The sequence below is a fragment of the Brachycentrus maculatus genome, unplaced genomic scaffold (genome assembly GCF_059751285.1).
Source record: "Brachycentrus maculatus isolate JH-2025_06_01 unplaced genomic scaffold, ASM5975128v1 h1tg000315l, whole genome shotgun sequence".
Classification (NCBI taxonomy): Eukaryota; Metazoa; Arthropoda; class Insecta; order Trichoptera; family Brachycentridae; genus Brachycentrus; species Brachycentrus maculatus.
The window spans coordinates 1,212,075-1,237,129 of NW_028281064.1; the positions used below are offsets into that span (position 1 = coordinate 1,212,075).

Consider the following 25,055-nt stretch of genomic DNA (forward strand, 5'->3'; position numbering starts at 1 on the left):
ACAATAATGCAGGCTAAATTACAGAAAATTATGTTTTAAAAAAAATGTTTTTTTAACAGATTTTTCTTTTAAGAGTCGCTTAATAGACGGGCAGAAAATGTTTGCCGCCTCTGATAGAAACGCTACACCTACAGCCTACAGTGTTATCCAATGGCAAAATAGAAAAAGGCCGAAAGGAGCGAACGTAATGGGCGAACGAAAAGCTCCCCAAGGCATGGGACCATTTTGATTGCGCTGAAATGTTAATTCGGAGCGAGCGCCAAATCCTTTCGCAGAATTTTATTGAGCAGATTTGACTTTTTCTGTTTTCCGCAAAGTTACACAAACTTATCCAGCGGGCTACGTCATATTTCATGACTGCGCTGCCGGAATTTATAAAAGGTGAGTTTTTCCGCCCATAAGATCTTCATATCGGTAGGTACTAATATTGAAAAATTTCTTGTCCTTTTATTCTATGCACCTGCATTACATTTTTATTGGTTATTTTAAACATGTAAATAATATTTTGTTTATTTTTTAATTACATAATCAAAATAATGTTTTTTTGTCATCTCATCAAAGATGAAGAAGAATATGGAAGTCTGGGCATTTACGGGGCTTACGACCGTCATAGGCTGGTTTAAGTGATCACTTTACACACGTGCAACATTCACCAATTCTACCCATTATTGACAACCACACTACTCAAATAATAAATGAGTAAATGCCCAGACTTCCATATTCTTCTTCATCTTTGATGAGATATCAAAAAATAATATGAAAATAACTCCTGTAATTGGAGATAATCCAGATTTTGTGAACAAGTATTTGGACACACTCAAAATGTTGTAAATATTTTGTTTCATTGTATGTTATATGTATTGTGAACTTTGAACATAGCTTATGAATTCAAAATATGAAACTTAGACGCTTGTTAGTTAGAATAAAAATAAATAAATATAGTATAATAACTATCATAGTAGGAATTTATGAATGAGTAAATTTGATAAATTAACCACATGGGTCTAAAATATGAGTGATTGATGTAAAAACGTGAATGTATGATATTTATTAAAAAAAAAACATTAATGAAAAATTGAACCGTAAGTTTTTGAACATCATTCAAAAACTCACAAAGCAAAAAATCTGCGATATTTAAAATATTACATGTGTTAACATTTAAAAAAATCAACAATGTTCACAGGATAGTTTTGGTTCCAAATTTTCATAATATTTATTTTACTTTTATTTTTTCATTTTCACAAAATAACAAGTCAAATCAAAAGCTTCATAAATATTGTAGATAATGTTTTCAGGTGTCTCCAGTTATGTGAAATGATTCGGGTAGAATCTTGAATATACTGAAAAAAAGGATTTCTGCTAAAAACAAAGCTTACTCAACTCAACCATAGAAGCTGCCAAGAATGCACATAGAATAAATCTCCCATATTCTTCACCTACAGAGTGGCACAAAATTATTGGCCCAATCGGAAGATGCTATAATTTTTACAAATGGTGTCGTACGTCAATCATATTTGATATTTGTGAACAAGAAAACTGCAGTATACAAACAGATTGATAAAACGGGCACGAATACGTATCAACACTGGCGGCAGCCACTTGAAGGATATCATATTTTTCACTGTATAGAAAAAAGTAAAAATTCAATTAAAGATTTCGATTATACACATTCTTTTTTTTATTTAATAAAAATATATTAAAAAAAAAAATATTGAATCCGAATCTGTTTATATACAACAGCTGTTTCGTTTACAAATTTCAAATATGATTTACGTACGACCCCATTTGCAAAAATTATAAAATTTTCCGATAGGGTGGTTAATTTTGTATGTAAATATAAGTATTATATAATATTTTCGCTTCTTTTTTAACGTTATTAAAATAAACAAAACTTTGTAGTAGCTAGTGCAAACATAATAAATTAATTTATACGTTTTGTATTCATAAACAGTGTAATGGATAGAGCACCAGTGACTTCAAAGTTCTGTTTGAAAGTATATAAATAATAAGAGAAAAAATGATAACGTACAATCGTGCGGGTCTGTACCTTCGGTGGGGTCAAGTCGCTTGGCCCTTCTACCGTGCTTGGAGTTGTTGTGGACAAACATGTTGTCCGAGATGGCCAACAGAGGACCATCAACGCCCACTTGTGTTGATATCACCACCTGTAAAGAGAAGAAAAAAATAGAATCAATTATTCCCAATCTGTGCATTATAGTTACCCTCAAAAATTGTGATGTACTGGATTCTTGTATCTGTTAAAAGATTGAAAATATATTGTAAGATCAAGAATGATGCAGTTATATCCGGATGCCTCAGAAACTCGGTGTGGAGGAACAAACACATGAGAATAGAAAGTAAAATGAAAATATACAAAACATGTGTTCGACCAATAGCCACTTATGGGATTGAGGCAAGAGCAGATACTTCTAGAACAAAATCTCGACTTCGATCCTCCGAGATGAAGACTCTCCGATCCATAACCGGAAACACATTGCGAGACCGAGTAAGAAATACTGACATCCGGAGCATGTGTAAGATAAAGGATATCGCGAGGTGGGGACGACAACGAAGGCGATACTGGAATGATCATGTAAACAGAATGTCAGATGACAGACTTCCACGTATCGCCCTTCAAGGAATTCCTGAAGGATGCAAACCCCCAGGCAGACCTCCAAAAAGGTGGAAAGACAGCTGGGAGTCATCATCCCAAGAGCTACAAGCGAAGGCACAAACAGATCCTTAGGATCTAGAAAAAGAAAAAGAAGAAGAAGAAGAATGTTAAAAACGACCATAAAACGTTTGGTGTATGCGGATGAGGCCATGATTTTGGCGAGTATCGCGGAGGATTAGCAAGAAATTTTGTCTAGAATATGTGATGTATGTACAGATAATGAGCTGGTGATGAATGAAACTTAGTCAAAGATAATGGTATTGAAAGAAGGGTAAAGTGTGTTAATAATGTAAAATAGATGCCTGGAACAGGGGCCAATTTTTTTTATCTAGGAATTGCATTTTCAAGGAATGGAAAAATGGATACATGAATATATATAGAGAAGAGTGGATTCAGAAGAAATGAATTAACATAGTGATAAATAAGTCCATGGATACCAAATTGGCACTTTACAATGGCGTACTTGTGTGGAAGCGAAAATTGAATTTATGAAGGATTACAATAGAAAGAACGCTTACGAATACACAAAGTGAACAATGAATGATAAGGAGAGTGTTCTATTACAATACCACAAAGTTAATAATGCTTTTAATATACAAAATGGAAAGAACGCTAATTTAATGCGATATCTTAGAAGAATGTATGTAATTATTGATAAATTGATTAGTAAAAAATAATATTTTTTGAATTAAAAAATAAATGATATATTTTAAATTAAGATAAAACTATATACTTGAAAAGAATGTAAGGAGGAGTAAGTGATAAGTTATTGTAATGAGAAAGGGTTTCATAGGTAATTTGGATATGTGGAACGAATGGATCACGAAAAAATGACAAAGAGAGCAATTTGAAAATGTAAATAAATGTATTTAATGAGGACAGCCAATGGGACGATCAAATCAATTAAAACTCGAATTCTTGTAGAGGTGATGATCTTTTGATGTAGAGGAAGCAAGGAGAGTATGTCTTTACAGACAAGTGCAGCGTTTCATCCTCTCTGCCTACCCCTGCAGTCAAAAGGCGTGAATGTAGTATGTACTTATTAAGCTGCAATATCCGAACAAGGGAAAGTCGTGTATGCACCGAGAACATGAAAGGAATACGAAACGTAAACAAAGCAACACAGCCTCCCTCTCTTCCTCACTAGACCGCACCCCCGTTCCCTCTGTAAACACTTACAGGCAAATAAAGCCTGACTCCAGAAATGCAAACTGCCAACCGAGTCGCGAGCAAATAGAGACTTGATCGAAAATTCCAACAGCCTCCTAGTGAGTTGTTATCCCTTGACGGGGTCCCTTGACCAAGTGGTCTAAGTTCAAAGGATGTTTCGAGGTGTTTATGTGATGTACAGAGGATTTCAGCGAAGAAAGCTGCAAATAAGTACAGAAAATAGCAATCTAGCTAACGTTGACTTATTGAAAACTGTTAAGAAAATCAAATAAAAAAAAATGTGTTTATGAAAAATTGTTAATTTATTTACCTATTTATATTACGCATATAAATTTATGGGCCTTTGTAAGAATGTGAATTATTTAAACGAGTGTTTAAGTTAGTCTGATTCCTTACAAAAATATAAAATGACTGATTGAATACAGAATACTTTTACAAAATTTTGAGTGTGTCCAAATACTTGTTAAAAATCTGGATTATCTCCAATTATTGCAGTAATTTTTCAAATTATTTAAAATATTTATTTTTTAATATGAAAAATATATTTTTATTTTTCATATTATTTTTTATCTCATTAATATATATATGTCTCCAGTGAGGTTCTAGTGATTCCAGAACAATGTTTGCAAAAATTGATTCATGTAAATAGAAGCAAAGTAAGCAAAAAGTTTTTTTTTTTTCAAATAATTTAAGAAAAAAAAACAGGATTAGAATTTTGAAAACAAGAAATGTCTAGCCAGTCATTTGAAAACCGCTCTCTTCAGGTTTTTTCTTCATATTTTATTTGAAGTAAAAAAAGTTGTTTTGGAATTACAACTGTTAAATATTTATGAAGTTTGATGAATTATAATTGGAAAACTTGTATATACGTGAATTCATTATAAAAACTGTAATGATTTTTTAAAATACTTATACTAAATGTATGTACACATAAATACTCGTAAAACGTAAAAATATCATACAAACTTATCATAGATTGCTTCCTGAAAATAAACGCTGTTGGAATAAACTGAAATCGGTATAAAATTTTGACGCTTTCTTTAAAAACAATTATTTGCTTTTTCATGGTTTAATATCTAGATACACATACATACGAGTACAACCTTTCAGCTAAAATTTTACTGACTCACAAAACTCCCCATTTATAGACCGAACTTACAGACATCTTGTAAAGTTACTAGAATAACCATCTCCTCAACTTTGAAATAGAGTCAGCAGGTAAAGATTTGTTTGCAGAAAATGTATGCAGCGATCTTGAATTCTTCGACCTTTATGCACAGGGTCCTTCTTTTACACGCTGGTCTTCAATACCCTCGTAGATCTAACAGACAAATCGGTATATAGGCACGTACTTTTCGTTCCATTCATGTCCTAGGGGTAGTTGCACACCGTTCCCATAGGAACTAACCACGCACACTTGTACACTTCATCGTGTACAGATACACCCCCACTGGGACATGCTCCCCTGGGAGGTGGGGCTTAAGTATAAGGACACCACAAAATGGCCGAAGTCTTCTTATGTGTGTGTGTATGTCGCGTGCTGGCACTCGAATGTATTGGTGCAGTTTGATTGTAGCATTGTAAGAAATACACTTCCCCTCCAAATCTGCAGAAGACAATTCGATAAAAATATTGCACCGCCACAGAGAGCTTCGTCTCCTTTAAGGCAACTTGTTGACCTTTTTGCTTTATGGCCAGCGAAGATAGCGGGGCTACTTGAGTTTTGGGGATCGTGCGAAGAAAGATTTGGGGCAGAATGGTTTTTGTAGCTAGGGCGGCCCTGCCAAAGACCAAATCATTTCTGCCACTAACCAATACATGTACATCCATAAGACATAAACATATATGAAGATACATATGTATGTATCTGTAAATATGTATGTACAACTTGGATTAAATATACTATAAAAAAAAACAAAATTTTAAAACTTATAAATATGAACAGTATCTCAATTCTAATTTGAAACGTATTGTTAATAATTGAGTAGTTGCATGGAATAAATTAACATAAGTATCTAAAAGAAAATAATAATTAGTAAAAAAAATTATAAAAATCTTATTTTACTAAGAATATATTAATATTGCATATTTTAAATGATAATGATAAACACGCAAATTAGTGCAATTTAATGCTTTATAAATCTATTTTCAGCGCAGGAATCTTCTAGGTCCGTAGTTAAAAAAGGCACGTTCAATGAATAAACTCAGCAATTAAATATGAAGATATATTTTTCTGTTTCTGTAGATATGTATATACGACTTGGCTTAAATTTACTATTCCTCAACTCTATGTAATTTCTTAACTCTAATTAGAATCGAATAGTAAATGAAAAGGCTGTTGCATCTTTTAAATTCTAGCATGAATACAGAATTGTAGCTTACTCTCATTTTACTAAGAATGTATTAATAGTGCGTATTTTAAATGAAAGATAAACACGCAAATTAGTGCAATTTATTGCTTTATAAATCTATTTTAAGTTCTAAAAATAAGCACGTTCAACGCATAGACTCTGCAATTGTAAGACTCTAAGCCCCTGCAGATACAACAAACGACTATCATTATATCTAATGTCCGCTGCAAATGGTTTGTAATTTTGATAACACGGTGCTATGTCGAGTCCCTTGCAGTATTATTCGTCTTTATTTATCTGTCTCTATCAAAATACCATTTTACCTTGTGAAAAATTATGCTTATTTTTACATGCAAATTCATACGACTCGGTAAAAACTGCATTATATATTCATCACATATATTTTTTTTAAATAAATTGACACACGTGTAAACCCGAATGTTTTTTTTTCCATTTGAAAAATATTTAGTTTACATAAAAAAAAAAATTAAACTATACCTTTTCTTTAAAATGCAAAAACAACACTTTCTGCCCTTTAGCGGGTAAATGTTAAGTTAAAATACGCCGCTTTTGCTGGGATATGGTACATTTTCTGGGCATTCCGAAAAAAATGCACAACTAAAAATTGACGATTTTTAAAATATGACGTTCTTGAAAGGAGAGAGCGATATGTAAAGCATGCAGTTATTTTATAGAATAAAACTTGTTATTGAATGCTGTACAACTCATTTCAGGTATATCGTTGCAAATATACCTGAAATGAGTTGTACAGCATTCAGAGAACTTTTTCAATATTCTTCACGCTGAAAGATTTACAAGGCTGAAATAATTTGTGAAAGTTTAGTTGAAAACACGCCGTATAGGTGGTTGTAACGGTCGGTGTGGGTTAAACGGGCTTTAGATGTGGTTTAGCGGAAGCGCACTGCGCTAATCCCAATTTATTAGCTACCCTCTACCACATTCTGTCCAAACACTTTCTAAAGCCTCACTTCATTTTATTATTTTTAATATAATTACATTTAAATACGCTTACAGTATTGTATGCATGAATACAAGAGAAAATGTTTGTAAAACTCACGTGAAAATTAAGATGATTCTGTGAATATGTATTTATTAATTGGTTTATTACATTAGATATATATTGATTTGATTTCAGAAAAAGTTGTTTTCTTTTTAAAAAAATGTATCAAAATAGGTTATAGTAATATTAGGTTTACCATTACATAATTTCGAAATTTTTCGAAAGTTATTTAAAATTTTATGTTTTAAGAAAATAAAACAAATGTATTAATACCCCTTAAAATATTTTTTTTTAAGGAACAACCCGCAAACCCTCTTCTTTCAGAAGCTTGTCTGCAGGTAGGATAGTAAGGATAGGAGAAGGAAATATGAAAATACATCATAAACACCCAGACCAATTGAAAATAAATCTATTTTGATTTTATTTTGTACTTGGTGGGAATCGAACCCGCGAAGTCAGTTTCGAAGTCGAGAGTCTACCCAACCATGCCAGGACGACTGTCGTTAATTATTAAACGAGTAAATATATGGTATAACACCATCTTAATATATTATTTACTTACATGCGTATATATTAATTATTTATTTATACAGTCAGTTTATGCAAAAACGTAATCATAAATCAATAAATATTCTCGGTAAAATATATTCTAATACATAATTTGTTTGTAAAACATTTGTCTGATTAGACTTACTTGGAATCTTCTCATATCTCTTGGGTTGCCAGCATTTTTCAAACAATTTTGATTGCACTTCAGGAAGAATTTCAGGAAAAATCTGAAACAATACAAAAACTTGTTAACTCATTTCATATTGACTCAATTTGGAAGAAAATTAAATGATATAAAATATTATATAGGCTTAGTTTGCACTAGAGAATATTATGATGAATAAATTAAAAAAATAAACACACATAATATGCACACATGAACAATGAAAAAAATAAGATTTCTGTGTAAGTATATCAGAGAATCCACACAAATCTGAAAAAGATGCACTCGTAAATCAATCTGCAGTCTCCAATGAACCTTTCTTCAATAGTTTTAATGTGTTTTGACAAAACCAAAAGTGGTTCACTCTGACCCAACATTATGTTTAAGAAAACAAAAACAGGAAGCTATTTATCTTAAATTGTCAAATATATTTATGATCCAAATCTTAATGCATATTTTTTTTTAGAAATACTAAGTTGTGAAACATCATAGTTGTATCAACAGAGGCAAAGTAACTATTTAAGAGAAGGTAGTATAATATGGAAGTCCATGTTAAACCGATTGGAGCTATTTATTTTTTAAAAATGTCGATAAATGACTTTCTAAGTACTGTACAAAGCGGAAATTTTAAATATAAATCTATCAAAGAAATAAAGATATTACACAAGATTATAAAGTGATCTCTTACGCCAACTGGTGGCAGGTCGTAAGGACTGAAAACATCTAGACCATCAGACCATATTCTCTTTATATAAAGGACACTTTCTCTCTGCTGAGACATCAAAAATATATATTTATTACAAGTTCTAGGGGATTAAAACTAGTATTTGCGAAAAAATATTTGAACACACTGAAAAAATATTAAGTATGAGATGTTTTTAGGAATGGTTGGATATTAAAAAATTTACAATACCATACAACAGATTTTCATCATTGAAAAAATTTTATTCTTACTAATTTATTTACGTTACTTCTTTAGAATAATTTGTAAATTTACTTTAAGGTTCCTTGCGTATTACCAATTTTCACCATCAAAAATTACAATAAACTTGAAATTCAAGTCACATATGTATCATTAAATTCGTAACTCATTTTTTTTAAGACTAGGAACGTGTGAATCCTCTTTTTATAACATAAAACTTTTCTCTCTCTACAAGAAAAGGATGAAGAAGGAACAAGAAAAAAATATAATTCAATATCTCTGACTGTTTTTTTTTTAATTATAATTCTATTTCTTTATAAAATTGATTTAATTAAAATCAAAATCTCATGATGCATAATTAGTAACACCACATGCATAATTTACTTTTACTTTTACTTTAAGTGGTTTAACAGTTAAAAAAAATAATTAAATTAATAAAATGTCTAACCAACTATGAAACTATCATGAATAGATCGATAATATGCATATTTTGTTCTTGCATATTTTATTCTTACAGAGTTACTTTACATCTTCCACTTTCATGTTTTTTCTCATACATCGATAACTGTTTACCATAATTGAAATCTTATTAAAAAGTCCACATTTTGGTGCTTAAGTGTACTTATATTGGAAAAAAAATGAAATTTTATTGTACAACCAGTTCAATTATTTTTAATTGAATTGTTGCTTAGTATATGGCTCCAGAGTATCTTAAGGAGCTGTGTATTCCAGATGAATTGGTTGATAGACGTCTCACGCTTCGATCGGCTACAACATCTGCAATGGGCAAAGTTATCTTACCAGCTCGCAAGCAACGCACTAAATTTGGCGAGCGTGCCTTTGCTGTTGCAGGACCGACGGCGTGGAATGCTCTTCCACCAATGGTTAGAAATAGTGAGAGTGAGATGATCTTTAGAAAAAGACTAAAAACACATTTGTTTTCTAAATCATTTCCACCATAATATTTTCCCCAATTCATTCACCGTGAAGCGCCCTTGAGGTATTTTTTTACGAAAATGGCGCTATATAAGTTATCCAATTTTATTATTATTATTATTATTAAATACTTTTATTGCTTAAAATCTATTAAAAACGTGTTTCGATGTATACAGTATCATTTTTTTATGCTAATTGCATTAAAACACTTGTTAAATGTTTTTTTAAAACTCTTATTTATAAGTGATGACGGCGTTTCTGTATTTTTTGAAAACATATATCGCTCACCCCTTTCAACAAGGTCATATACCAGAAACTTGATTTTCAGGAGAACGTTTTTAAAGTTTAAAAGTACAATCAAATGTATTGAAAATAAATATCAAGCCACTCATTGAACTTTTTACCGTGCAACAGATCTTTTTAGGTACAACCTGAATGTTTTTTCTCCATTTGAAAAATATTTGCGTATTAAAAAAAAAACAAAATAAACAATACCTTTCCTTCAAAATGCAAATATAACACTTTCTACCCTGTAGCGGATAAATATTTAATTGAAAATACGCCGCTTTTGCTAGGATATATTACATTTTTTGGGCATTCCGAAAACATGCAAAACTGAAAATTGAAGATTTTTATTATATGTCGTGTTGAAAGGAGTGAGCGATATGAAATGTACGAAGGTTTAATACATAATATATTCCAGCAAGCAAACATTCATGCTGATACTGTTTGCGGATATATGTAGGTTGAATAAACCCACGAGAGAAACGTCAGCAAAAAATCTTACATGCATCATTCACCCGACCAAATGACAAGATATACCCCATTACGTCACAAGCGAACGTATTGTGAGCAGCAGTCATAGTACGGTTAGAAGTGTAACCTCAATTTGGCATCCTGGAATATATTTCGTTATTCGCGTGACAGCTGTAGCCGTGTCGGATGAGAAGGAAGGTGTTGAGGTGTGAACAGAGAACAGGGAACGCTGAACAATCTACCGCTCGTCTCTTTCTGCATGACACTTTTTCGTCTGAAGATGGCATGGCCAATTTTGTCAAAGTGATCTACATTAAAGAAAACATCATTATATAAAATTTTATGTGTCATTATGTCACTTGTTACATGGACTTAAATCACTTTCTCTACAGTTTTATGCCTTAGCTAACGGCATAAATGAAGGCATATACATAATAACATATTATGTAATACTCATTTGTTTATATTGTAAATTCATACAGACATATTAGGCTGAAACATTAAAAAATGTCGTAAATTTTTAAAACTTTATATAAAAACACTTTTTGTCACTATTATATTTAAATCAACTCTGCTGGCGTTAAGAACATTAATATACATAAATAGTCGAAGAAATCCTATTAAACATCGGTTTGAAAAAGGGATATAAACCATTTTAATATTTTTTTAAATAATTGAAACAATTTTGAAGATTGAATTTCATCACCTAAAAAAAACGGTTTCAAGTTTTTCTCCCTGTAGAAAAACTTGAAACGTACGTTTTCACTTATAACTGCTCCACATAATTTTCAAGTAATCCTCTTTCTCAAAAGTTTTATTTTTTGTGATAGAGTAGTCATGATGTAATACAAATCAGGCAAACTGACGCTTTATCTAAAGGAAATTTAACCTTTGACTTATTTTTTTAAATATTGGTTTTGTTCAAGAATAAACAATGTATCATATCGTATTATATCGGAGCAAAGTGCCTTTAGTAACTTACGAAAATGGTGCTGTACAAATTATCCAAAATTATTTTCATTATTATTTTATAATCACAATTAATAAACTTGGCCAAGAAGGGAAGTGAGAATCGCACTCTTAGGTAAATTATTTCTAGAGATTTGTTATGTTTCCCGCCGCCGACATGACGTGAAGTGTGGATGTGTGCTGAAACGGCGGAGGATCTTTTTTGCATTCTGTTTGTATTTGTTTATGTGGTGGATTCCCTGAATTATGTACCCACAGAGGACGAATATCAACTGAATACTTGAAAAGACTTTCATCCCCAAACAAAATGTATTATTAGGAACCGAACGAAAAGCGAAAGATTGTCGTTCCAAAATTTTCTGTCAATAATTAACGCTTATTGTTTCGGCATTCACCTTATGGTACGACATGTTTAAATTGTAAATGAAAACACTTGTATACAACATTTTGAGTGTGTCCAAATACTTGTTCACAAAATCTGGATTATCTTCAGGATTATTATTACAGGAGTTATTTTTATATTATTTTTGTAACGTGATTACTTAAACCAGGCTATGACGGTCGTCAGCCCCGTAAAAGCCCAGTCTTCATGTCAAAAATTAATATGAAGACACTTGTTTCATGTATTGATTTTTAAATCAAGCACAGATTTCTTAAGTCTTCTAAGCTGTATTTTATTGAAAAAAAAACACACAAAAATTAATATTGTGAAAATTTTTTTAGCCTAGTTATGGCATTTTCAAATGAATGTCCATTTTTTGAATTATGATGCCTAATTTCATATTTTTAAATTATTATGCTGGAAATGAAAATCTATGACAACGTTATTTTGTTAGTTTTAAAATGCTCACAATTCGACTTTTCAACACAGATTTTCCGCAATTGAAAATGTCAATATTACAGAAATATTATTTTTATTAATAAATCAGAAGAATTGTGCATTTTTTTTGGAATTATTCCAGATATCTGTTTTACGATAGTAAATATTTTTCCAAACTCATTCAGATCGGTTGAAAGATGACCACCGTTATGCTAAGAGTGTGCACTATCTACCCTCATATCGGAAATGTTCCTTCTACAAGTTAACATATATTGTGACATAAGGTGTTAAACACACAGGGACAGATGGGCACCGCCTGAGGACATTTCCAGCCGCTGTACCAAGCCTCCCCTAAATTATTCTAACTAAATAATATTTACCCTCTCCATACTATTGCACTGGCGTGTCGAAAGTGTATGATTTCGTTTACTAGAATATTATTTTCATTGATAAATTACATGCTTCATAATCAAAAGTAGTTTTCAATGTAAGAATTATATGGATTATGATCTAATTATAAGAGTTGTATATGTTATACTCGTGGCACAGTGATAGTAATGAATGAACTTTCTTATAATTACATTTTTGATATGTCAACATAAATGAAATCGGCACGCTCGACTACCGTTCTGGAGGTCCCGGGTTCGATTTCTAGGGGGGATCAAATAAATATAAGTGATTGTTTCACTCAAATATTTATTCAATATTACCCTGGACTGGTACCTGGAGCGGAGGGTTGATCACCATTCCGTTATGTGTGAACGATCAAGATAACATTGTGTTTATATGATGCAGTGCCCTATGCACCATTGGGGTGCTGATAAGGGTTGAAGAATAGTTTTCAGGGCTTATAGCCTGTCGTAAGCTAGTTAAGTGATCACTTTGCACAAGTGCAAAATTCACCATTTTAACCACACTACTCAAATACCCAGTTTTTTATATTCGTCTTTATCTATGTTGAGATGTACAAAATGTAAAAATAACTCATTAGTGGAGAAATTCAGATTTGTGAACGTGTATTTGGACACATGCAAAATGTTGTGGGTTTTAAATATGTTTATACTTGTATATATAATACATTTGTTTTCGACGTAGGTTTTAATTGATAGAACTAAGTTTTTTAAACTAAAGTAAAAAGTAAATCAGTTAAAAGTGTAATGAATATTGGAGATCATTTTGTGTTGTGACCTAAATAAATCAAAACATCCTAAGCCACGCAAGCAAAAAGGGATTTTCTTAATTTATTATCTTAAGACCTGTGAACAAATTTCGGCTTCATAATGACCGAGAAAGAGACGCCATCTGTTGGTCTCGCACTGAACTTAATTTGGGGTCGGACAATGTATGGCAGGCCCTTGTAATCCGCATCTAAACGGTCAATGGGCCGCTTAATAACCTCAAATGTGGAGACCATCGATCCTTACCTAAGTGGCTACTAAAATGAGCATTCGTCCATATACTGGATTACACATGTGATCTTCTCAGAGTAATCATGCGTGTGGAACACATATGTACCATATATATAAACAAATAAAGATTCAGACATGAAATTTCAGAGGATTTTTTAAATCCATTTGTTTTTGTTTTAATAAATTTTTAAAAATTATCAAATTGAAACTCGTTTTAAAAATAAATTAGGGCAAGTTCAGCATTTCGGGAAAATAATTTATTATACATCGTTTTTATTTTTGTAAAAAAAAATATGTATTACAAAAAAAAAAAAAAATATTTTCATTATAAGTTCAATAAAACGAACTGAAGGATCTTTATTTCGAAATAACTAAGATTTTTTCCCATTATTTATTGGACTCCATATTTAATATTTTATTTCCCTTGTTAATATTTTTAATATTTTATGTCCATCTCAAAACGTTAAGCATTATTTTTATTATTCGTTTTCGGCCAACAATAATACTTTTTTAAAGTATTGTACAATATAACTCGTGTCGCCATAACTAATTATCCCATACTGTACAATAAACTGACAAAAAACTGAAGTAGTAATTTTTTCCTCATATTTTTGTATTTTTGATGTTTTGAATAGTATTAAAGATACGGTAAGTTTAATTTTTTATTACAGTTTCAGTTTGCAAATTCTACTTAATTTAATTAGAATATTACGTTTACTTGTTTCCATATAAATGGGTAAGAAAGAATTTAAAAGTGAAATAAAAATCAAAGTAAAACTGGAAAAGCACATTTATATTTCAAAATAAAAAATCACCAAAATAAATCTTTTTTAAGTCATAAGTTAATAGAAAAAATGTTATCAATTTGTGCTTTCAAATAAGCTTTTATGGTTTTATGAATGAAGTTGTAAAATATTTCATCCGTGAGAAGATATCGGGTATCTGTTTACCTAATTCTATGAAAACGACAAAAAAATGAACCCTTAATATTATGCATTCGACAAATCGTTATTCATAAACATTTGTGTGACATGAATACCCATTATGAACAGATGTTCTAAGTTGATTTTGAATATTGGTGGACCTTTACTTCACCAGTTGCAAATGCCAAAAGGGCCAGAGTAGTTCAGAGAATCAAGTAAATTAGTTTTGTAAAATTTGGTATTTTTTGTTTCATGTCTAATTTTACTAAATTAGAGTATTTTCAACTACAAACAATAAAATTTAAGAATGTAAAATAGTATGTGGTTTGGATTTTATTAAGGGAAAAGGAGCACTTGAGTTTTTTTCAAGATTTTGAAGTGGTTCAAGGGTAAAAATGTGTGAAGTGTTTATGATGAAGACAAAATAGAAAACAAGATTAACAAATTAACTTAACAAGACGGTGTTATATTTCAAAATAAAATGCTCAATTTAATTTTTATGTTCCTTGCATCCGCTAAAGATTTTTTGTACCATAAAGTGATGGTATTTCATATTTTTTGTGAGATTTTTACTTAAAATTTAAAATAATATCATTATCAAAATAGCTGCCTTTTGTTATTTTATTTGTACGCATTTAAATTATGTGCACGTGCAATACGTATTTACCTCAAGGGACTCATATACAGGCTTGACCAAGTACTGGTATGTAACCTCGAGAGTCCTAGTCATTACTGCTATTCATCATTTTCTACGTACTACTATCACACCTTAATTTTGAATAACTTTTACACTATCAACAATTTATATAATCCCACAAAAACATACTTATTTTCTTGGAATTATTTCATTATCGTTTCTGTTTTCTTTCTCTCTTTACCTGATTTATGCCTTTGCCGTATGGTTTAATTATTATTAATTTTATTAGTAATACTCCCAACTGATTCTAACTCTTAAAAAGTGCAAATCTGGATCTTATATACGTAGTAGACAGTTTTCAATTCGATATAAAAGTTACCATTATTAAAAAAAACTGGATATTACCTAATGTTTGGTTGTTGAAAACGTGGAAAAAAATACGTTTGCAACATTGTTTTTTTTAACTGAATAAATTTCAACATTGCGTAAAAGTTATTTATTCTTAGAAATTAAATAAAAATCAAATTGACAATGTTTGAAAACAATGAACAAATAGATGTTTTTAGACCAATCTCATGGAACATATTATATCTATTTTATTTAATAAAAACTACACTGAAAATACTGGACAATAATTTCAAGCAGATGCACGAGTATTTACTTTGAGAATTTTTGTTTTATTCGCCATGAGCGTGGACGTTGAATCAACCATAAAACTTTATGGTTCTTTTATGGTTATGGTGGATATAACCAACCGAAGAACAGAAACACCATATTCGCAATTACTCATTCACAACCAGAATTTTCCATGATTATTATATCACAACGGATATTTTTACTAAGATAAAGTACTTAGTTAAATATAGGTTTGCTTTGCCTTATGATCAAAATTAGCTTAAAAAATCAAATTTTTTAAAATTAACATTACAATATTAGGACGAGCAAAAAAACTATTTTTACTATAAAACTTTATTCTTCTATGATACCTTTTATAACTCTTTACAGTGCATAATTAAAATTATTAACATTATCATTTTAAGTTTTAAAAATAATTAAGTTATTTCCTGAATAACTTTATATGTAGATATCACCAAAAAAAACTATTTAAAAAGGGTATTCACTGTCTACTGTATTTAAAAAAATCCATTTATTTTCAAATAAAAAAAAAACAAATAAATAAAATTCACATTGACCAAAATACTTCATGACATTAAAATGTCTTTCATATTGGATGCTTAAATTATCTTTGACAATATTATTTCATTAATCGTTTGAATTGAAAATATGACTGCTTTACTTAGTAGATAATCATGTAACGGGTATTATAGGACCCAAGTTTGAATCCTGCGCATTTTTTTCTCTCTTTGCTTTAAATTTATCGTAGTAATTTCTATAAATTGAATACTTCAAGCTTATTTACAACATTTTGAGTGTGTCCAAATGCTTATTCACAAATCTGGATTAACCCCAATTAAAGGAGTTATTTTTCATATTTGTTTTTAACATCTCAACAAAGTGAATATGGAAGTCTGGGCATTTAGGGGACTTACGACCGTCATTGGCTGGTTTAAGTGATCACTTTACACACGTGTAACATTCACCAATTCTACCCATGATTGACAACCACACTACTCAAATTCTTGGAAGTTCTATAAATATGTAATAAGTAAAAAGGTCTATATATGTTTATATGTCACATACTAATAAGAGTTTCTGCTCCATAAAAAGCTTCTTTTCATGCCACCAATAGATGTCTTTAGTGAAATTCTAGTAATTCAACGATGTTTTTAAAGTGGTTCAAAAAATTATGTTAGTCACTAACTTAGTATTAGTAACATCAAGTTTATGCTAGTCACAATATAAAAAATTATATTCCCGCTGAACAATAGTAAAAAGTCTCTCGAATCGATATGGATGCATCCACCATTTGTATTTTACAAATAATCATCCATCCACCTTCTTGGTAGAAAGAGATTTCCCAACCCCACTCGGCGTCAGGGCAACCCTCTGAAGGCGAGCGGCCAACCCTGACGGCTTTTCCTGAGGAGGGTGGTAAAAATCACCCCACGCGAAATTTCCCTCTCGAACAAAACTCTCCATTTTCATCGCGACCCTCTCGATTGTTGCAGTTCAACATGTGGTGCGCTGCATTATAATTTAAAAATGTTTTAATTTCTTTATTTGTTAAAATACAATTATATTAACTAGCCAAATTTTTATTCCTAACATAAGAGTAACTAATTTAGTTATATTATGAACTTATTTTTTTTTAATAAAATAAGTTGAAACACCATATATTTTTATATTGTAGTGCCATAAAGTTGAAATAAAAATAGATTTTATTTCAATTTGATGAAATTTATTTTACCATATGTACCTTAATATCAAAACTACGAATAAAACGTTGGTCGGCACCGATTCATTGTCAATTTATGATAAGCACACACACACACATGAGGAGATGCATGAATGTGGAAGAGGCGAATAATGTTTGCAAAGACAGGGTGGTATGGCGTTCTTTCCTCTATGCCTACTCCTAAGGGGAAGTGACATGATTAGTTAGTTAGTCAGTTATACAATATTACCACATGGTGTGTTTTACTACGATTAAAAATTGATATTTAAAAAATATCATTCATCGAGGTTTAATTCACCATACATAAAATAACACCTGATTAAACATGGTGAAATCGGCTGATTTTCCAGGAGTTATGGCAATTAAAAACATTGAATGTCACTGATCTAGACTACGGCCCCAACCCTCTTCACATACATGCGCTCCGTGCACGTATCTGTGCATGCCCCTGTGTGTGCTGTTTTGTTTCCGTCCCTCTCCCTCCCGCGGGGGAGGGGGTCGCTCCGTCCCCCTCCATCCCCTGGGAGGCGGTCCCCGGGGTCGGTATTGACTCCGCGTCCCAGGGGTGCGCCAGTCAATACTGCCTACGGCGGGACTTTATTGGTGGACGGAACGGAAAATGGACGGCATTTTCCGGCCAGAGTGTGACAATGTTTGATTTATGACTTCGGTGTTACGTACATATTAATAGACGTAATCCGAAAGTGATAAACTTTTTTTGACGAACGTTTTTTTGACGTAAAAATGTCATCACTTTTATGAACCTACTAGGGTATAACTTACACTGCAAAAGTGTTAGAAAATACGAAAAAAGGGTAATTTATTTGTTCCGATAGTTTTAACTGCATGGCTGTGGAATACACACTGTAAAAATACACACTGCAAATTTTAACGCTTATACTTGAAAGTTTAACGTCATTACTTTCATAACCCTTTTGAATGATAAAGGATTTATATGCATTTTGAGTATGTCTACAAACTTATTCACAAATCTGGATAATCACCGCTCAGGAGTTATTTTTAACCATTCAATCCAAGTTTTTAAATTAAATCCAAGATTCGGACCTTGCATACAAATAGAGTATTTATGATTTTGTACTTCAGATTAATTATTACAAATAACACTTCTTCAAAACCAATTATGATGTTTTGAATGTAAACACGACTCGTTTCGAAAACTACGAATGTTCTCTTCCGAATGTTTTCATGAATAAACTCAAAAGTGTTTTATTTTTATATTTAAATCATCATGGTATAGTAAGTATTGTAAAATTTTCCCTCGATACGGGAAAACCTATTGAGGGTTTATTATTGTGAATTCTAATTTGTAATTATGTGTATGATGAAAAATAAATGAATAATAATAGATACTTCTATAATAAAACAAAGAAAATCAAGCCAAAATAAATTTAAAATAAAACAGCATTTGTTAATGTTTGTTTAACATGTAACTGCAAAAATGTTTATGTAATTTTCGATGCTGAAAGACTCACTTCGAAAGTCTCGGATGTACCTGCGCGGCGCTCCAGGAAGGTAGGCAATAGGCAAGTCGCATTCACGTCTTTATACGTTCCGTACACGGCTGGCGGTGTATATTTCTAGGTAGACCCGCTCTTACAGTCTACTCAGTCCACCGTCTATAGACTCTATAGGTCTACGAGACCGGCTCACGTCTGTAACAGTCTATAAAACTCGGGGAGCTCCGTACTGCGGAGCTAACGGCCTATAATAATTGATTTCCGGGCGGAAATCCGTATTGGCATCTTACTTGCAAGAAGGCGCCTCGTAACAAATTGCGTTTGTAAGAGAGACAAATCACATGGGGATGTTGTAATCAAGCCTAATACGGACTCTTAAAGTTGCACAAGAAAATCGTATTTTCAAAACATTATTGAATTATATGTTTGAGTAAATATTTATGTCGGAAAAATACGTTATACCATCAATTTTATTTCTTTTAAAAATAAAAATTAAATGTTTGTATTTTTATTAAACTTATATGAAAGAGCTGGTATTATTTTTTATGCTCTAACTTCTTATTTTTCTTCTTCTTCTTCTTAACCTCAAACGCACATTGTGCTGCATAGGGCACTGCATTAAATTTATACAATGTTATGCTGACAGTTTATTATATAGCGCAAAGTGATTAATCTCACCTTTCAAGTACAAGTATAGAAAATGATATTAAAATATTAGGGTGAAAAACACTAAAAAAATCATTTTAGTATAAAACAAGATAATACCATAAAAAGACTGCCGTATTGATGGTCAATTCATACTTGTTTACACTATTTTATATATATATATATATATATATATATATATATATATATATATATATATATATATATATATATATATATATATATATATATATATTGATTTATATATATATATATATTTATATATACATATATATATATATATATATATATATATATATATATATATATATATATATATATATATATATATATATATATATATATATATATATATATATATATATATATATATACATATATATTTATAATATACTCCCGTATAGTTTTACCACACTTGAATACTGTCTTTTTTTTATTCTATCACTTAGTGTCATTAACGCTTTGGTACCTATCAAAGAGACAAAGTTACTGTTGAATGTATTTAAAAAAAATGTAGTCTCGTACAGATTAGAAGAAAATATATTAAAATGTAGTTTTATTGAAGTTATTTGCTAGAATTGCAACTTTATGATTCGCGAACTCCCAAGACGTTCGATGCGTTCACAGTTATTGATATCGATTGGTCTACAGTCAAGGTCGGGTGGCATGGGAAGGCAGCGATGCTCTGTGGCTCGAACTTGGGGAACTTGAGAATGCTATTATGTGGGGGTTAAAAAGCGAGCCAAACTTAAACAGCTTTGGAGATATTCACAATTTTAAACTGGTCACATTTATAGTACATTACTAATTCTTTGTGATATTTCTATTTTCGTATTTTTGAACGTTTGAAATTTCTTCTGACCCTTATCCGCACCCAATGGTGCATAGGACACTGCATCGTATTGACGCAGTTTAATCTTGATCGTTATTTACATTAAGGCATGGTGATCACTCCTGCGCTTCGAAGACCAGTTCAGGCAGGGGCGTGCCTTCCATATTTGCAGAAGAGCAGTGCCTATCCTAACTTACCCGCGTGACATTTAAAACCTCAACCAGTAACTACCCTACCTTACTAAGTAGTACCAGCTTACTTTTCTTTCTACCTCTACTGTGTACAAAGGTACCCAAAAAATTAATAATAAAGATTATTAATTCTCTGTGCACTCTACTGAGTCCAGGGTAATATTAAATACAAATTAAAGACTATGATCAATAATTATTATTTTCACCACCCCTGAGAATCGAACCCTAGACCCAACATGGTAAATAAATACGCTAACCATTACACCACGAAGGTGGACCTATAATGAAATTATTTGAAGAAACATGCGTTAGATATTTTGTCAAATAATTTCCATTCAACTAGCAAAATTATCGGTTAGAAAAACGTACTTTTTTATTATTATTTTGCTCAATATAAAAGTACACGTAAGGTACGTTCGTAAAGCTAACATCCCTAAGAGTTGACTGAGTTTTGATTCAATCAAGGCATGATCCGAATTAATATCTCTTCCCAAAGTCTTGTAATTCTACAAGCCGGCGAGATGGAAAGTAAGTTAATACTTCACACTATGGGAAAATGTTTAATCTCGGCATTAGCGTTTATGTGGAGGCATCACCCCGACGATAAAAGGAAGCTCGCATGGGGGGAAGAATGTTCCAGGGTTACAAGTCGTATTTTGACACTAACTTTATTTGATAAGTTTAAGTGTTTTATGACTTAGTTACAACTTGGTTTCGCGTAATTCCCGCTTGTCGCAAGCGATCCGTCAAGTGAGACTTGTACGAGATTTAAATTTTCACTCAAGCCAATCATTAAAAGTATTATATATCCGTACGTCGTTCACGCGAAACTTTAACGAATTTCCAACGTACTGCTGACGAAAGAAATTAAAACCTACACATCAATCCAATCCAAATTTTTACAATTGTTATTGTTAATTCATTGAAATTATTCAAAGAATAATACGTGAAACTTGAATTCGGTTATTCTTGTCTTTAAGTTTATTTGTTCCACAAGTCCAAACTATCTCCATACATCTTTCTGAATTGTATTAGAAATGCTTATCTCAGCTCTGTATTCTTCCTCATTTCACAATTCAAACAATTATCATGCCTCATGACACATTCGTCTGAGAGATCGCATTTCAACTACGTCCAGTCGAATTCTTCTTTCTCAAGGGAATTTCACTGTGACTCAATTGGGGAAAAGAATATGGTGGAATTCTGCAAACATATGTGTTTTTATTTTTTTTCTAAAGATCATCTCTTAAACTTAAATCAGCCTAAGACAGGTCGTCAGCCCTGTAAATACCCAGACTTCCATATTTTTTTTATCTTGAGATATCTTAATATAATTTAATAATATTTTAATTGCTTTAAGTTAAGATGAATGATGACTAAGGAAACACTTGTTTTTATACCACTTGAGGTTATTAATGATGAACTTCCACCGTCAGGTCTGAATAATAACTCTAAACTAGTAGTCATCAATAAACTCAAGTGGTATAAAACAAGTGTTTTCTTAATCATTGTAACATGTCTTACCACAAATGCCGAAACAATAAATTAAATAAGATGAATAATAATTTATATAATTATATTTGAAGCGAAGCAGATGTCCGCCTCCGTAGTGTAATGGTCAGCACGCTCGGCTACCGTTCTGGAGGTCCCGGGTTCGATTCCCAAGTGGGGTAAAATAAATATAAGTGATTTTTTCACTGTTATATTTATTCAATATTACCCTGGACTGGTACCTGAAGTGGTGGGCTGATCACCTTTCCTTCTTGTGTAAACGATCAAGATAACACTGCGTTTATATGACGCAGTGCCCTATGCACCATTGGGGTACGGATAAGGGTTTTATTAATTTTTTTTTATATTTGAAGCACCAACTTTGTCATTTTTTAATTAAATTATAATTTTGTTTTAAATTATATTGATTTATACTGATTTTAAAACAAAGTGACATTTTAATTATATAAATAATATTTTAAGTTTTCTCATGAATTTTCATGTCATCCTTTCTTTGCCTCAGCGAACGCTTGAATGGGAGGCGAGAGTAAATTATATTCGAATTCATTAGATTTCGTGTCGTGCACAAAGTTTATTTAAAACTTGACTCTTTGAAGTCAACCAAGCTAGCGTAGAAATGGCAGATTTAACAGCTCGATGTGAGAATTTGGGATTAAGCGTCTTGTTTGTTCGGAGTTCGGTTTGCCTTTTGGTTTCGATTTGCTCCGTTCTTCCCTTCCATTAGTGGAGCAAGATTTCATTTAACGACTATCGCTTGCATTAAATTTCTTATTTTAGTAATAACACAATTTGACAATACACATTTTCCGAATAAAAGTTTTGATTCATTATTTCTTTGTGTTGTTATTACATTGAGATCAATCAGATTTAAAATCTGAAGTTCGTGATTCGATTTGACTCTTATTAATTATTTTTGACATAAAATAAGGTAAAAAAGTTGAAGAGCTAGATTTTTAACTTTAAAGAATTTCAAAATAGATTTCCATGATATGAAAAGGAGAATATAAAAAAAAAATAATCTGTCACTTTTTTTAAATTTGAATTATAACAATTTGCTAATATTTATTTTATTGGAAATAAGATTCATCATTCTACGAATGATTTATCAAATACTTATAAAACATTGATTTTTTTATATGCGTACAATATCCGGAGTTTAACAGAATAATAAAATAAAAACTGAACAAATTAGAAGTATTTGAAATTGAAATGTTTTTCTAGCACTCTGAACTAAAAATAAATGTGAATTAATTTTTCATGAATCTCATCTATGTCTAAAGTCTCAACTGGATGGTGACGCCACCGTCAGTCGAAAATTCTACACCTATTAAAATTACAAAAAGCAACAATAAAAGTGCAAATTCATCTTTCTAAAAATTCCAAAAATTAAAGCAATATTTATGTTCAATAATGGGCAGAATAGTGATCATAACACAGGTGTACAAAGCGATCATTTAGGCAAGCCAAATGACAGGTCACAAATTCTAGAAGGCTCAGACTTTCACCTACTTTCGTGTAAATAATTAAAAACAAAATAAATTAAAGATAATTCGGACAAAAACCTTAAAATCAGTAATGCGAGTGTTTTGCCTAGAATTTTCACCCATGAATTACATGAAATTATAGTAACTTTAAACATTAAGAGTAAATCCACTCACGAGTACGCATAGGCCATGAAACTTAAAAAGTTGAAGCCTGAGTACGGTCATGATAAGCGGTGTTGCATAAGCCGTAGCCAGGTTTCAAGGTCACTTGGACGTTAGATGATTCAAACAAAAAAAAACAGTTATCATATAAGTATGCATATATTTTATATTCTCGTAAAAACTGATCAAATCCAGGACATTTAAAAAAAATATGTAAAAAAAATTACGATACATGAACAAACGTTGAAGTATTAAACATTAATAAACATATTTTTTTCTTGACTGATTAAAAATCCATTTATCAATTCACTACTTTAATGGGAACGTGTATTCATTTTATTATTTCCTTCATAATATGTAATTCATTGAGCGGTATAATACTAAATTTTACAATATTTGCTCCGGTATCAGAATCGCTTCAGAGCTTTTGGACTTAGCGCGAGACAAGAAAAGTACATTTTGTTGTTTCTCTTATGAATAAGTAATGTTTTCCAAACGAGCCATTGCTCGTGTTAAAGCGTCTAAGGAACCTTCACAAAACTGTTTGCATATCTTTCCGACGCTTTCACTTGTCGACGGTACTTATGTATTTTTCAGTAGGTAAATGATAATTTCATTTTAATTGTGTGAATTCATTTGAAAGTTAATTACGACAAATTCAATTTGAACCATTGCGAATGATTATAGCGAGTATTTATATAAATGAAAAATAAAAAAGTTCAATAAAAAAATGTTTAAAAAAAACACGTTTTTACCTGGGTCATTGTGTTTATAAGATTCTTAATAACTTTATTGCTTTTCATGAATTGTGAAATAGAATATATTTGATGTGAGCATTTTTTGTTTTCTTATTATCCATTTTACTATACTGAGCTACAGCAATACAGCCATAAATTGGCTTTCTTAAAAAAACATTAAAAACTTTATTTTTTTAAATATATTTAATAAAACAGATTTTAGTTGGTGTTTTTATATTAAATTTGTCACAAAAAGATGAGAATGTAAACAATTTTGAATAACAGTGTACATAATAATACGTCTTGTTAAAATAAGTGTATTGTATACAAAATATTG

General features: G+C 31.2%; 1 protein-coding gene across 7 annotated transcripts in view; it reads right to left on the reverse strand.

Annotated features, from left to right (window-relative positions):
* The window catches only part of kn (EBF transcription factor knot), a 134,359-nt gene that overhangs the window by 15,946 nt on the left and 93,358 nt on the right, over positions 1–25,055 (reverse strand). For 5 of the 7 annotated variants that reach the window (XM_088268181.1, XM_088268180.1, XM_088268177.1 and 2 more), the window contains exons 8-9: positions 7,911–7,992; positions 2,030–2,165 (exon numbers count right to left, since the gene is read on the reverse strand). In XM_088268181.1, the coding sequence (XP_088124307.1) occupies positions 2,030–2,165; positions 7,911–7,992 (218 nt within the window). The remainder of the gene's footprint in view (positions 1–2,029; positions 2,166–7,910; positions 7,993–25,055) is intronic. The other 2 variants (XM_088268179.1, XM_088268178.1) reach the window with 1 other exon arrangement.